This window comes from Scyliorhinus canicula, chromosome 11, assembly GCF_902713615.1.
Source record: "Scyliorhinus canicula chromosome 11, sScyCan1.1, whole genome shotgun sequence".
In the NCBI taxonomy this organism is placed as follows: Eukaryota; Metazoa; Chordata; class Chondrichthyes; order Carcharhiniformes; family Scyliorhinidae; genus Scyliorhinus; species Scyliorhinus canicula.
Genome location: NC_052156.1, coordinates 100542395 through 100558518, shown reverse-complemented (window position 1 = coordinate 100558518; position 16124 = coordinate 100542395). Strand labels below are relative to the sequence as shown.

General features: G+C 46.4%; 1 protein-coding gene across 2 annotated transcripts in view; it reads left to right on the top strand.

Annotated features, from left to right (window-relative positions):
• The window catches only part of cfap54 (cilia and flagella associated protein 54), a 763542-nt gene that overhangs the window by 530129 nt on the left and 217289 nt on the right, over window positions 1-16124 (top strand). For both annotated transcript variants that reach the window (XM_038810895.1, XM_038810894.1), the window contains one exon: window positions 8031-8179. In XM_038810895.1, the coding sequence (XP_038666823.1) occupies window positions 8031-8179 (149 nt within the window). The remainder of the gene's footprint in view (window positions 1-8030; window positions 8180-16124) is intronic.

Genomic DNA, 16124 nt, shown 5'->3' with positions numbered 1-16124 from the left:
CAGGATGGTATGTTGCCTCCCTGGTGCAGGGGTCAAGGATGTCTCGGAGCGGCTGCAGGACATTCGGGGGGGGGGGGGGGGGGGGTGAACAGCCAGCTGTCATGGTGCACAAAGACACCAACGATATAGGTAAAAAACGGGATGAGGTCCTACAACCTGAATTCAGGGAGTTAGGAGTTAAACTAAAAAGTAGGTCCTCAAAGGTAGTAATCTCAGGATTGCTACCAGTGCCACGAGCTAGTCGGAGTATGAATGTCAGGATAGATAGGATGAATGCGTGGCTCGAGAGATGGTGCAAGAGGGAGGGATTCAAATTCCTGGGGCATTGGGACCGGTTCTGGGGGAGGTGGGACCAGTACAAACCGGACGGTCTGCACCTGGGCAGGACTGGAACCGATGTCCTAGAGTGTTTGCTAGAGCTGTTGGGGAGGGTTTAAACTAATGTGGCAGGGGGATGGGAACCGATGCAGGAAGTTGGAAGGTAGTAAAACAGGGACAGAAGCAAAAGGAAGTAAGGGGGAAAGTGCAAGACAGAGAAGACATAGTCAAAAATCAAAAGGGCGACAGTACAAGGTACAGTGACTGAGGGGAGCTCAGTGAATAGGCCCAGTAATACTAAAAGGAGTAAAACTGGAGATGTTAAGATTCAAAACAGAGGTAAAAAAAACAAAATAAGTGTATTTTACCTGAATGCTCGTAGTATTTGGAATAAATGATGGTGCAAATCATCGTGAATGACTATGATTTAGTGGCCATTACTGAAACATGGTTAAAGGATGGTCACGACTGGGAGTTAAATATCCAAGGGTATCAAACTATTCGGAAGGACAGAGTGGATGGTAAGGGAGGTGGTGTAACTCTGTTATTTAAGGATGACATCCTGGCAATAGTAAGGGATGACATCGGTGCTATCGAGGATAAGGTTGAATCCATTTGGGTGGAAATCAGGAAGAGTAAGGTGAAAAAAAATCACTGTTAGGAGTAGTCTATAGGCCACCACATAGTAACGTTATGATGGGGCAGGCAATAAACAAAGAAATAACTGATGCATGTAGAAATGGTACAGCAGTTATCATGGGGGATTTTAATCTACATGTCAATTGGTTTAACAGGTCGGTCAAGGCAGCCTTGAGGAGGAGTTTATAGAATGTATCTGCGATAGTTTCCTAGAACAGTAGGTAATGGAACCTACAAGGGAACAAGCGGTCCTAGATCTTGTCCTGTGTAATGAGACAGGATTGATTCATGATCTCATAGTTAGGGATCTTCTCAGAAGGAGCGATCACAATATGGTAGAATTTAAAATATGGAGGGTGAGAAGGTAAAATCAAATACTAGTGTTTTGTGCTTAAACAAAGGAGATTACAATGGGATGAGAGAAGAACTAGCTAAGGTAGACTGGGAGCAAAGACTTTATGGTGGAACAGTTGAGGAACAGTGGAGAACCTTCCAAGCGATTTTTCACAGTGCTCAGCAAAGGTTTATACCAACAAAAAGGAAGGACGGTAGAAAGAGGGAAAATCGACCGTGGATATCTAAGGAAATAAGGGAGAGTATCAAATTGAAGGAAAAAGCATATAAAGTGGCAAAGAGTGCTGGGAGATTAGAGGACTGGGAAATCTTTAGGGGGCAACAGAAAGCTACTAAAAAAGCTATAAAGAAGAGTAAGATAGAGTATGAGAGTAAACTTGCTCAGAATATAAAAACAGACAGTAAAAGTTTCGACAAATATATAAAATAAAAAAGAGTAGCTAAGGTAAATATTGGTCCTTTAGAGGATGAGAAAGGAGTTTTAATAATGGGAGATGAGGAAATGGCTGAGGAACTGAACAGGTTTTTTGGGTCAGTCTTCACAGTGGAAGACACAAATAAGATACCAGTGACTGATAGAAATGAGGCTATGACAGGTGAGGACCTTGAGATGATTGTTATCACTAAGGAGGTAGTGTTGGGCAAGCTAATGGGGCTAAAGGTAGACAAGTCTCCTGGCCCTAATGGAATGCATCCCAGAGTGCCAAAAGAGATGGCTAGGGAAATTGCAAATGCACAAGTGACAATTTACCAAAATTCACTAGACTCTGGTGTGGTCCTGGTAGATTGGAAATTAGCAAACGTGACACCACTGTTTAAAAAAGGAGGTAGGCAGAGAGCGGGTAATTCTTGTCCAGTGAGCTTAACTTCAGTAGTAGGGAAGATGCTGGAATCTATCATCAAGGAAGAAATAGCAAGGCATCTGGATAAAAATTGTCCCATTGGGCAGACGCAGCATGGGTTCATAAAGGGCAGGTCGTGCCTAACTAATTTCGTGGAATTTTTTGAGGACATTACCAGATAACGGGGAGCCAATGGACGTGGTATATCTGGATTTCCAGAAAGCCTTTGACAAGGTGCCACACAAAAGGTTGCTGCATATGATAAAGATGCATGGCATTAAGGGTAAAGTAGTAGCATGGATATAGGATTGGTTAATTAATAGAAAGCAAAGAGTGGGGATTAATGGGTGTTTCTCTGATTGGCAATCAGTAGCTAGTGGTGTCCCTCAGGGATCCGTGTTGGGCCCACAATTGTTCACAATTTACATTGATGATTTGAAGTTGGGGACCAAGGGCAATGTGTCCAAGTTTGCAGATGACACTAAGATGAGTGGTAAAGCGAAAAGTGCAGAGGATACTGGAAGTCTGCAGAGGGATTTGGATAGGTTAAGTGAATGGGCTAGGGTCTGGCAGATGGAATACAATGTTGAAAAATGAGAGGTTATCCATTTTGGTAGGAATAACAGCAAACGGGATTATTATTTAAATGATAAAATATTAAAGCATGCTGCTGTGCAGAGACCTGGGTGTGCTAGTGCATGAGTCACAAAGTTGGTTTACAGGTGCAACAGGTGATTAAGAAGGCAAATGGAATTTTGTCCTTCATTGCTAGAGGGATGGAGTTTAAGACTAGGAAGGTTATGCTGCAATTGTATAAGGTGTTAGTGAGGCCACACCTGGTGTATTGTGTTTAGTTTTGGTCTCCTTACTTATGAAAGGACGTACTGGCACTGGAGGGTGTGCAGAGGAGATTCACTAGGTTAATCCCAGAGCTGAAGGGGTTGGATTATGAGGAGAGGTTGAGTAGACTGGGACTGTACTCATTGGAATTTAGAAGGATGAGGGGGGATCTTATAGAAACATATAAAATTATGAAGGGAATAGATAGGATAGATGCGGACAGGTTTTTTCCACTGGCGGGTGAAAGCAGATTGAGGGGGCATAGCCTCAAAATAAGGGGAAGTAGATTTAGGACTGAGTTTAGGAGGAACTTCTTCACCCAAAGGGTTGTGAATCTTTGGAATTCCTTGCCCAGTGAAGCAGTTGAGTCTCCTTCATTAAATGTTTTTAAGGTAAAGATAGATAGTTTTTTGAAGAATAAAGGGATTAAGGGTTCTGGTGTTCGGGCCGGAAAGTGGAGCTGAGTCCACAAAAGATCAGCCATGATCTCATTGAATGGCGGAGCAGGCTCGAGGGGCCAGATGGCCTACTCCTGCTCCTAGTTCTTATGACTACTTTTCCCCTCTATTGTTTCCTGTCTCCTCCTTCAGGCTATTCTTCTGCTTGTTCGTTGGCCACAAACAGGTCCCGGAACAGTTGGGTGAATGGCTCCTAAGTTCTGTGGAAGCCATCATCCGACCCTTGGATGGAGAATTCTCCATTTGGAGAAATTCTGAGAGGTCGGCCAGCCAGTCTGCAGCTTTGAGTGGTGCTGCTGACCGCCAACCGAACAGGATTCTACGGCGGGCAATCAGGGAGGCAAAGGCAAGGGCGTCCGCCTTCCCTCCCATAAATAGATCTAGTTGGTCTGATACTCCGAAGACTGCCGCTTTCGGGCATAGCTCCACCCTCATCCCCACCACTTTGGACATTGCCTCAAAGAAGGCTGTCCAGTCACCATCAAGTCTGGGGCAAGACCAGAACATGTGGGCGTGGTTGACCGGGCCTCCTTGGCACTGTTCACATTTGTCCTCCACCTCCAGGAAGAACCTACTCATTCGAGTTCTTGTTCATTTGGCTCTATGTGCCACTTCTGGTTGTGTCAAGTTCAGCCTTGCACACGTGGAGGTGGAGTTGACCCTATGCAGTGCTTCGCTTCAGAGTCCCCACCCTATTTCAATCCCCAGGTCTTCCTCTCATTTCTGTCTTGTTGCATCCAGTACGGTCTCGGCCCACTCTACCGGTCGTTCATACATGTCGCAACAGTTTCCTTTATCTAGGATGTTTGCGTCCAGTAACTCCAGTAACTCTTCCAGTAGTGTCTATCGTGGCAGCTGTGGGTACATCCTTGTGAGTTGCTCGTTCCCCCTGGCTAGCTGGAATTTCTCCGTCAGTTCGTCCAGTGTTGCGACCCTGCTGTCTGTATATAGGTCCCTCAATGTCAGTGTCACTCCGTCCTGTCCCCACTTTTTAAAGGTGGGGTCAGTCAGTGCTGGTGTGAACCTATGGTTGTTGCAGATGGGGGCTTTGTCCGACATTTTGGTCAGGCCAAATTGCTGCTGTAGTTGGTTCCAGGACTGGAGGGTGGCTATCACCACTGGCCTGCTGGAGTGTTTTTTGGGTGTTTTTTGCCGCCGTTGTGAGGGCCTGGAGGGAGGTCCACTTGCAGGAGGCCAATTCCGCGCGCACCCACTCGGCTTCTGGCTCTTTGATCCATCCCCTTATTTGCTCGGCTGTCGCCGCACAGTGGTAGAATTGTAGGTTTGGGAGGGCTGACCCCCCCTTGGATTTTGTTTTTTGTAGGACCTTCTTTGGGATCCGAGCATTCTTCCCATCCCCAATACGAACGCCATGATTAGTTTGTCTTGTGCTTTGAAAAAGGCCTTGGGGATGTAGATCGAGATAGGTCTAAGTAGGAAGAGGTACCTGGGCAGTATATTCATTTTGATCGTCTGGACTCTCCCCTCGTGGGAGAGTGGGAGTGTGTTCCATCTTTGCAGGTCCTTTTTGACTTCCTCTGTCAGACTTCTGAATTCCATTTGTGGATTCCTTTCCAGTCATGGGCTATTTCCCCAGGTAGCGGAATTTGTGTTGGGCTTGTTTGAACGACAGTCCCGTTAGTGCTGCCCCGCCTACTTGTGGGTGTACCGGGAAATCTCACTTTTGCTCATGTTGGGTTTGTAGCCCGAGAAGGCACCAAACTCTTTCAGGAGCGTGATGATTCCGTCCATGCTGCTTTGTGAGTCCGAAATGTAGAGGAGCAAGTCATCTGCATAGAGTGTGCTCTTTGCCTCCCCTTCGAATCCCCCTCCAGCTTTTTGCTGCTCTGAGAGGCCCATATGTGGCGCATATGTTCGCGGATGGATGAAGGGGCATTTTCTTGGCCCCTGGAGATGGCCCAGGCGCACAGGGCGCTGATGAGGTAGCGGCAAGGGAACGTGCTGCCGAGGGCGATGGTGGTGGGCCTGCACCGGTTCCTGGATAAGGAGCGGATTTTGAGGTGGGCCAGGCAGACGAGGCGCTGCACCTGGGAAGGCAGTGAGCTACGCGTCTATCAGACCCTGGGTGCGGAGCTGGCCAAAAGGAGGGCGAGTTACAACAAAGTGAGGACGGCCCTCTTTAAGAAGGGTGTGAAGTTCGGCATGTTGTACCCAGCACACTTGAGGTAACGTATGAAAGCCAGGATCTCTACTTTGGATTGCCAGAGGAGGCAATGAAATTTGTTAGAGACAATGGACTGGCAGGAGAAGGAGGACATTGAACTCTGGAGGAGATGTTCCTGTTTTGTATTTTTTTCTGGTTTGTATGAACCACTGTTGCACTGGGAGAGGGGCTGTTGAGCTGGGTTTGTTTTGTTCTTGATGGGGGATGGTGGGTTGCTCTTTTCTTTGTGTTTGGTGGGGATTGTTAAGTTTGCACTGGGAGAATGATTGAGCGGGGGGGGGGGGGGGGGGGCAGGGGAATCAGTGGGGGGGGGCAGTAGATTAGGCTTCATGGGCGGGGGCTACCGGGCTAGCTGGGCAGGCTAGCTCACAGAACCGCAGTGTGTAGTGAGCAGGTGGTTAGTGTGTTGATGGGGGTTGGGATTGTTATTTAGTTATGGGGAGGGGGGAGGAGGTAGACTTCTGACAAGGGACGGGTTGTTGAAAGGATCGATGACGGTGGGCACCAAGGGCGGGCCTGAGGAGGTGCGGGACATGGGCTGGAGGCTGGCCGAGGAAGGGTTATGATGGGGGGAGGGGCCCTGTGTTCGCACATTTAAAAAGCTTAAATGATACAGGACACACACCTGAGGATCAGACTAGGCTGAGGAAGGGATGGGTAGGGCAGGTATTCCATTCAGGGCTAAAAAAAGGGGGTGGCGATTCTGATTCACAAGCAGGTGGCGTTTGAAGTGGGAAGTATAATGGCAGACACGTGGGGGCAGATATGATATGGTGAGCGGTAAGTTAGAGGGGATGCCGGTGGTGCTGGTGAACATTTATGCACCGAACTGGGGCGACGTAGAGTTCATGAGGCAGGTATTGGGGAAGGTCCCTGATCTGGAGTCGCATCGGCTGATCATGGGGGTGGGGGACTTTAATACGGTTATAGATCCAAGGCTGAATTGGTTGAGTTCGAGGACAGGGAGGGTGTCGGCGGCTGCGAAGGAACCAAAGGGGTTGATGGAACACATGGGGGGAGTAGACCCGTGGAGGTTTTGGCGGCCGAGAGCGAAAGAGTACTCATTCTTTTCCCATGTACACAAACTGTACTCCCGAATTAACTTTCTCGTTATGGGTAGGACGTTGTTGGCGGGAGTGGTGGATGTTGAGTACTCGGCAATAGTGGTGTTGAATCATGCCGCTCACTGGATGGACGTACGGGTGAATAGGGGAGGGGGGGACAACGCCCGCACTGGAGGCTAGATGTAGGTCTATTAGTGGAGGAGGAGGAGGTGTGCGCGGGGCTGGCAACTTCGCCGCTCCCGTTTGCCCCAGCTAGGTATTCAGGAAGTCCTGTGGTGGTTGCTACGCTGAAAATATGGAGGTAATTTCGGCAGCACTTTAGTTTAGGGGTGGGGTCGACGTTGAGGCTGATCTGAGGGAACCATGGGGTTAAGCCGAGGAAGATGGTATTATATTATTTTGCTACTCATGGTAGCATGTCGTATTACTTGGTTAAAGCAATATCTGCCTGTGGTGAATGTATAAGGCATAATTCACACTGTGTATTACTGTGTCCCTGTGGGCTCCGTCGGTGAGCTGTTGCGCGGCTCTGCCCACAGGGGGAGATGAGGAGCTTGTACAGGGCTCCACCCTTGGCTCCGCCCATGGCCCCTCCCACTACCGGAAGTATAAAGTGCTGCGGTCTTGTGAGTCTGCCCTCAGTTCTTCTGGTCGCAGGCAGGCTCAGTTGTAAGTCTATTAAAGCCACAGTTTACTTCCTCTCGTGTCTTGAGTGATTTGATGGTCACATCACTGTCGTTACTGGTTGAGATGATCTTGAAGAATACATGAGTCTTCAATGTAAAGTAAACAAATTTATTAAGTAACGATAAAACCGCAATCCAGACAGATCATTTATACATGGAAAAAAAAAACAAGGAACAAACATAAATACACAATGTAAATACATAGACACAGGCATCGGATGAAGCATATGGAGTGTAGTACTACTCAGTAGAGAAGATGTATGAAGAGATCAGTTCAGTGCATAACAGGGTCGTTTAGGAGTGTGGTAACAGCGGGGAAGAAGCTATTTTTGAGTCTATTAGTTCGTGTTCTCAGAATTTTGTATCTCTTGTCTGACGGAAGAATTTGGAAGAGTGAATAAGCCGGGTGGGAGGGATCTTTGATTATGCTGCCCACTTTCCCCAGGCAGTGGGAGGTGTAGACAGAGTCAATTATCATTATTATCTTTATCATTATTATTACTCTGCAATTTGGCTTGGTACAAATTCATTTGTTTTCACTATCTGTTGTGCATCAGAATGGATGATGTTTTGATTATTGTTTAGAATGTTTATGATTTATTTGTCATATCATGTCTGGGTAAACTACTTCTATTATATTGCAGATGATCGGACGATAGATTTGGATACAGATTATGTGCATTTAATGACTGAATTAAAAGATATGCATGGGTTTGAAAATACATGCCAATCAGACATAAAGAGACTGGACCTTTATTCCTTTAAAAACAGACTAAAGATGTCCCAGTTGAAGGTAATTATGCAAAATAAGCCAGTGTAGAAAATCTAGATTGATCACTTTTAGCCAGTTTTATATGTAGTTAGGTCGTAAACAGCGAAGGTAGTGGAATGCTAACAAATCCAAGGAAATCACAATCTTCGTGGGATGACTAGTTCATTTCACTTTTAGCTCATGTAGCGATTTTTTACAAAATGCTTTGTACTCAGGGAGTAGGTGAAGTGACAATGATGAAACTATGTTATTGTCCGTCTGTAGTGTTCTGAGACACTGGTGGTGAGAATTTTTAACCATTATTGTAGAGGTTGCCTACCTTGGCCTTGTAGTTCTTAATGTCATTGTCAAAAAACGAATTTACCGATTATTGTAGTGAAAGTTTGCTTGCTATGCCATTTCAGAGGGTATTAAACTGCAGGGGGTGAACTTCTTGCCCAACTATGTTCCAATTATTTTTTATTTGCAGAGTGATTGCAGGCTCCACAACAGCCTCCAAGCCTCCTAGGGTGTAAAGATGGTGTGGTTGTCCTGGAAAGAGAAACTAAGTGATCAAAAGCAAATCCTACCCCGATGCTCTTTCCAACGTTAAGTCATTTCCAGAGGGAATTAGAACAGACACTCCAAGGATGTATCCTGAAAATTAGCAGAACCAAACCAGGAAAAAGCCATGACTCAGAATGGCTGAACATGCACGGGCATCAACTGTGACTAGACTACCAAACTCAATTTTAAATTACACACTGAATAATACCTTTGCCTCTCCTGGCTGCTGTCCTCTGTGACAAAAGGAGAGCATCCTGTCAGTTAAACAGCAGGGCTACTTCACCACCTCAACCCTGTCCCCTCCAGAATCAGTTAGAAAGCCAGGAGGGTTTACAAACTTATGAATTAGAAGTAGGAACAGACCATTCGGTCCCTCGGGTATGCTCCGTCATTCAATAAATTCATGGCTGATCTGATTGTAGCCTCAGCTCCACTTTCCTCCCTTTGACTCCCTGTTAGTCAAGAACCTTTCTTCTGACTTAAACATATTCAGTGACCTCCACCATCTCCAGAGAAGCGAGTTCCAAATGTTTACGACTCTCTGGGAGAAAAAAACTTCTCATCTCTGTCCTAAATGGGAGATCCTTTATTTATAAACTGTGTCCCTGAGTTCTAGTCTCTCCCACAAGGGGAAATATCCTGTCAGCATCCACCCTGACAAGTCCCCTCAAGATCTTGCATGTTTCAGTAAGATCACATCTCAATCTTCTAAACTCCAATGAATCCGAGCCCAGCCTGTCCAACCTTTCCTTGTAAGATAACGCGCCTCCCACCCCATCCCAGTTATAATTTTGCTGCTGCATGGAGAACTGGCAACTCAGGAAGGATGTGAGATGAAAGAGATGGTAAATTGCACCTTTGTAGTTTTTCATAGGAAGATAGAATCACAGAATTGTTACAGCTCAGAAGGAGGCCATTCGGCCTATCGTGTCTGCACCGGCTCTCCAAATGAGCGTCATGACTTAGTGCCATTCCCCTGCCTTTCCCCGAATCCCTACACATTGTTTCTATTCAAATAATTATCTATTTCCCTCTTGAATGCCTCAATTGAACCTGCCTCCAGGGCCGTGCATTCCAGACCGAATGTGGTGGTATGATTAGCATAGCTGCCTGCCATTGGTGCAGAACACCGGCTTACCATTGGCCCTGGTCGGTCATGTGCCTCTCGACCGGTTGGTTGAGACCAGTCATGTGACGGCTCCCCGATTGGTCGAGAGGCTGAGTTAACCCCGCCTCCAGGGTGGGGTATAAATACCCAGTACACCCAGCGGTCGTCCATTTACTGTAATCGACCGCAGGGCTAACATCTAGCTGATTAAAGCCATACTTTTGTACAGCAACTCGTCTCGCATTCAATTGATGGTACATCACCGATCTACTGGTATGAATAAGTTTTCCTCACACCCACATTTGCTTTTTTGAAATCCCTTTAAATCTGTGCCTCTCATTCTCAATCCATGATTGAGTGGCAACAGTTTCTCCCGATCTACTCTGTCCATCCCCCTCATGATTTTAAACATCTCTAACAGCTCTCAATAAGTTTGCAGCCAACACCAAGATTGGTAGGGTGGTTAACAATGAAGAAGAGGGTCGTAGGTTACAGGAAGTTACAGATGGATGAGTCAGATGGGCAGAGCAGTGGCAGATGGTATTTAACCCTGATAAGTGCAAGGTGATACACTTTGGAAGAAGAAATAGGACAAGCGATTATGTAATGAATGGAAGGACACTAGGAAGCTCAGAGGAACAGATGGAGATTGGGGTACTTGTTCACAGATCTCTGAAGACAGCATAGGTGAATAGGAAAGTTAAAAAGGCATATGGCAGTGTTCTTCAAACTCGGGGGTGCGACCCGCGAGTGGGTCGTGGGCGGGTGTCAGGAGGGTCGCGGAGCTGTCCTTCGCGGCGCGCCCGATTGCGTAAATCCCCGCGCAGCAGCCGGTTTTTAATAACGCCGGCTGCAAGTGGCCTTTAAAATGGCTGCGAACATGAAAAAAACATTCGGCCGCATTGTGCGTGCGCGCACGAACATTGGCGCGCATGCGCAAAACTATGCGCATGCATGCCGATGATCAGGCGCGCATGTTCAGTGCTGTTGCTATTTTTTTTAAACGGGTGCAGCTTTTTGTTTTACAAGTTCGAGGAGGTTTTATTCATTTATTTTATTCATTTAATTTTTATTTTTTTCATTTACTTTATTCATTTTTTTTTACAAGTTTGGGGGGTGTTTATTTGATAAGATTTTACAGGAAAAAAATGCAGAACTTTGGACAGATGGAGACTCCATACTTTCCAACACCAGAAGGCTTCACCTTCATCCAACAAGTTCCATTGGAGGAGCGTGTATGAGGGTCAAAGGGACCCAAAACCATTTCCTTCATTTTTATCAGCAGCAGACAAGGTAAGAGAAAATGGTGGGTCGCTCAGGTCGGCCGGCGTGGGTCGTGAAGGCCGGCCGGCTTGGGTCCCAAAGGTTATCCGGTTGGTAAAAATGGGTCCTCGGAAAAAAAGTTTGAAGAACACAGGCATATGGGACACTTGCCTTTATCAGTCGTGTCATAGAATATAAGAGCAAGGAAGTTATGATGGAGCTGTACAGAACGTTGGGTAGACCACAGCTGGAGTACTGTTTGCAATTCTGGTAACCTCACCGTAGGAAGGAGGTGACTGCACTGGAGGGGGTACAGAGGAGATTCATATAGTCAGACACTTTTTCCCTGGGTAGAAAAGTTAATTAGTAGGGGACATGGGTTTAAGGTGCAAGGAGAAAAGTTTGAAGGAGATGTGCGAGGCACGTTTTTTACTCAGAAAGTGGTGAGTGCCTGGAAAACGCTGCTGGAAAAAGTGGTGGATGCAGATACTGTAGAATTCGATGGGTGAGAAACATTTATAGGGTGCACGGTAGGATACAAAGAAAGAGATTTATTCACACACATTACTAAACTTCATGCTCTGCACCCAGGCCGGAGCCTTCCTGATTATGTGAGAAGCTCTGCCCCCAATTACCAGGGGAATTCATACTCTTTATGAGTTAATGAGAATAGAATGGTGCACTCTCGCTTATTTCCCAGGGGGTCATAACAGATATGATAGTGACGTTTAAGAGGCATCTTGATGAATACAAGACGTATTAAAGAATGTATACAAGATTGTGCTCAAGAAAGCACAACACGCCAATACTTCCTCAGGAAACTAAGCAAATTCAACACATCCACATTAACTCTTACCAACTTTTACAGATGCACCATAGAAAGCATCCTATCTGGATGCATCACAGCTTGGTATGGCAACTGCTCGGCCCTAGACTGCAAGAAACTTCAGAGAGTTGTGAACAGTGCCCAGTCCATCACACGAACCTACCTCTCATCCACTGACTCCATCTATACCTCCCGCTGCCTAGGGAAAGCAGGCAGCATAATCAAAGACCCCTCACATCCGGCTTACTCACTCTTCGAACTTTTTCCATCGGGCAGTAGATACAGAAGTCTAAGAACACGCACGAACAGACTCAAAAACAGCTTCTTCCCCGCTGTTACCAGACTCCCAAACGACCCTCTTATGGACTGACCTGATTAACACTATAACCCTGTATGCTTCACCCGATGCCGGTGTTATGTAGAACATAGAACATAGAAAAATACAGCACAGAACAGGCCCTTTGGCCCACGATGTTGTGTCAAACTTTTGTCCCAGATTAAGAACAATTCAATCTACACCCCAGCATTCTACCGTAATCCATGTACCTATCCAATAGCCGCTTGAAGGTCCCTAATGTTTCTGACTCAACTACTTCCACAGGCAGTGCATTCCTTGCCCCCACTACTCTCTGGGTAAAGAACCTACCTCTGACATCCCCCTTATATCTTCCACCATTCACCTTAAATTTATGTCCCCTTGTAATGGTTTGTTCCACCCGGGGAAAAAGTCTCTGACTGTCTACTCTATCTATTCCCCTGATCATCTTATAAACCTCTATCAAGTCGCCCCTCATCCTTCTCCGTTCTAATGAGAAAAGGCCTAGCACCCTCAACCTTTCCTCGTAAGACCTACTCTCTATTCCAGGCAAGATCCTGGTAAATCTCCTTTGCACCTTTTCCAAAGCTTCAACATCCTTCCTAAAATGAGGTGACCAGAACTGCACACAGTACTCCAAATGTGGCCTTACCAAGGTTTTGTACAGCTACATCATCACCTCACGGCTCTTAAATTCAATCCCTCTGCTAATGAACGCTAGCACATCATAGGCCTTCTTCACAGCTCTATCCACTTGAGTGACAACTTTCAAAGATCTATGAACGTAGACCCCAAGATCTCTCTGCTCCTCCACATTGCCAAGAACTCTACCGTTAACCCTGTATTCCGCATTCATATTTGTCCTTCCAAAATGGACAACCTCACACTTTTCAGGGTTAAACTCCATTTGCCAATTCTCAGCCCAGCTCTGCATCCTATCTATGTCTCTTTGCACCCAACAACAGCCCTCCTCACTATCCACAACTCCACCAATCATCATATCGTCTGCAAATTTACTGACCCACCCTTCAACTCCCTCATCCAAGTCATTAATGAAAATCACAAACAGCAGAGGACCCAGAACTGATCCCTGCTGTACGCCACTGGTAACTGGGCTCCAGACTGAATATTTGCCATCCACTACCACTCTCTGACTTCTATTGGTTAGCCAGTTCGTTATCCAACTGGCCAAATTTCCCACTATCCCATGCCTCCTTACTTTCTGCATAAGCCTACCATGGGGACCTGATCAAATGCCTTACTAAAATCCATGTACACCACATCCATTGCTTTACCTTCATCCACGTGCTTGGTCACATCCTCAAAGAATTCAATAAGACTTGTGAGGCAAGATCCGTGCTGACTATCCCGAATCAAGCAGTGTCTTTCCAGATGCTCAGAAATCCTATCCCTCAGTACCCTTTCCATTACTTTGCTGACCACCAAAGTAAGACTAACTGGCTTGTAATTCCCCGGGTTATCCCTATTCCCTTTTTTGAACAGGGGCACGACATTCGCCACTCTCCAATCCCCTGGTACCACCCCTGTTGACAGTGAGGACAAAAAGTTCATTGCCAACGGCTCTGTAATTTCATCTCTTGCTTCCCATAGAATCCTTGGATATATCCCATCAGGCCCGGGGGACTTGTCTATCCTCAAGTTTTTCAAAATGCCCAACACATCTTCCTTCCTAACAAGTATCTCCTCGAGCTTACCAGTCTGTTTCACACTGTCTTCTCCAACAATATGGCCCTTCTCATTCTTAAATACTGAAGAAAAGTACTCGTTCAAGACCTCTCCTACCTCTTCAGACGCAATACACAATCTCCCGCTACTGTCCTTGATCGGACCTACCCTCGCTCTAGTCGTTCTCATATTTCTCACATATGTGTAAAAGGCCTTGGGGTTTTCCTTGATTCTACCCGCCAAAGATTTTTCATGCCCTCTCTTAGTTCTCCTAATCCCTTTCTTCAGTTCCCTCCTGGCTATCTTGTACCCTTCCAGCGCCCTGTCTGAACCTTGTTTCCTCAGCCTCACATGAGTATCCTTCTTCCTCTTAAGACATTCAACCTCTCTTGTCAACCATGGTTCCCTCACTCGACCATCTCTTCCCTGCCTGACAGGGACATACATATCAAGGGCACGTAGTATCTGTTCCTTGAACAAGTTCCACATTTCAATTGTGTTCTTCCCTGACAGCCTATGTTCCCAACTTATGCACTTCAGTTCTTGTCTGACAGCATTGTATTTACCCTTCCCCCAATTGTAAACCTTGCCCTGTTGCACGCACCTATCCCCCTCCATTACTAAAGTGAAAGTCACAGAATTGTGGTCACTATCTCCAAAATGCTCCCCCACTAACAAATCTATCACTTGCCCTGGTTCATTACCTAGTACCAAATCCAATATGGCCTTCCCTCTGGTCGGACAATCTACATACTGTGTTAGAAAAGCTTCCTGGACACACTGCACAAACACCACCCCATCCAAACTATTTGATCTAAAGAGTTTCCACTCAGTATTTGGGAAGTTGAAGTCACCCATGACTACTACCCTGTGACTTCTGAACCTTTCCAAAATCTGTTTCCCAAACTGTTCCTCAACATCTCTGCTGCTGTTGGGGAGCCTATAGAAAACTCCCAACAAAGGTGACTGCTCCTTTCCTATTTCTGACTTCAACCCATACTACCTCAGTAGGCAGATCCTCCTCGAACTGCCTTTCTGCAGCTGTTCTACTATCTCTAATTACCAATGCCCCCCTCCCCCCCCTCCCCCCCCCCCCTCCCCCCCCCCCCCCCCCCACACCTATTTTACCATCCTCCCATATCTTATTGAAACATCTATAACCAAGAACCTCCAACAACCATTTCTGCCCCTCTTCTATCCAAGTTCCCGTGATGGCCACCACATTGTAGTCCCAAGTACCAATCCATGCCTTAAGTTCACCCACCTTATTCCTGATGCTTCTTGCGTTGAACTATATGCACTTCAACCCATCTCCTTGCCTGCAAGTTATCTTGTTTGTCAGTGTTACCTTCCCCACTACCTCACTACACGTTTTGACGTCCTGAACATCGGCTACCTTAGTTGCTGGACTACAAGTCCAGTTCCCATTCCCCTGCCAAATTAGTTTCAACCCTCCTGAAGAGTACTAGAAAACCTCCCTCCCAGAATATTGTTGCCTCTCTGGTTCGAATGCAACCCGTCCTGCTGGTATAGGTCCCACCTTCCCCAGAATGTGCTCCAATTATCCAAACACCTGAAGCCCTCCCTCCTACACCATTCCAGCTGCCACATGTTCAACTGCACTCTCTCCCTATTCCTAGCCTCGCTATCACGTGGCACCGGCAACAAACCAGAGATGACAACTCTGTCTGTCCTGGCTTTTAACTTCCAGCCTAACTCCCTAAAATCGTTTATTACATCCACACCCTTTTTTCTACCTACATCGTTGGTACCAATGTGCACAATGACGTCTGGCTGCTCACCCTACCCCTTAAGGATCCTGAAGACATGGGACTCATGTAATGTTGGAGGCGTAGTTGGAGCAGAATTTGTAAGGAGCATCCAGGAGAGTTTTTTAGAGCAGTATGTAAATAGTCCAACTCCGGAAGGGGCCATACTGGACCTGGTATTGGGGAATGATCCCGGCCAGGTGGTTGATGTTTCAGTCGGCGATTACTTTGGGAATAGCGATCACAATTCCATAAGTTTTAGAATACTCATGGACAAAGACGAGAGTGGTCCTAAAGGAAGAGTGCTAAATTGGGGAAAGGCCAACTATAACAAAATTCGGCAGGAGCTCGGGAATGTGGATTGGGAGCAGCTATTTAAGGGTAAATCCACATTTGAAATGTGGGAGCCTTTTAAGGAAAGGTTGATTAGAGTGCAGGACAGACATGTTCCT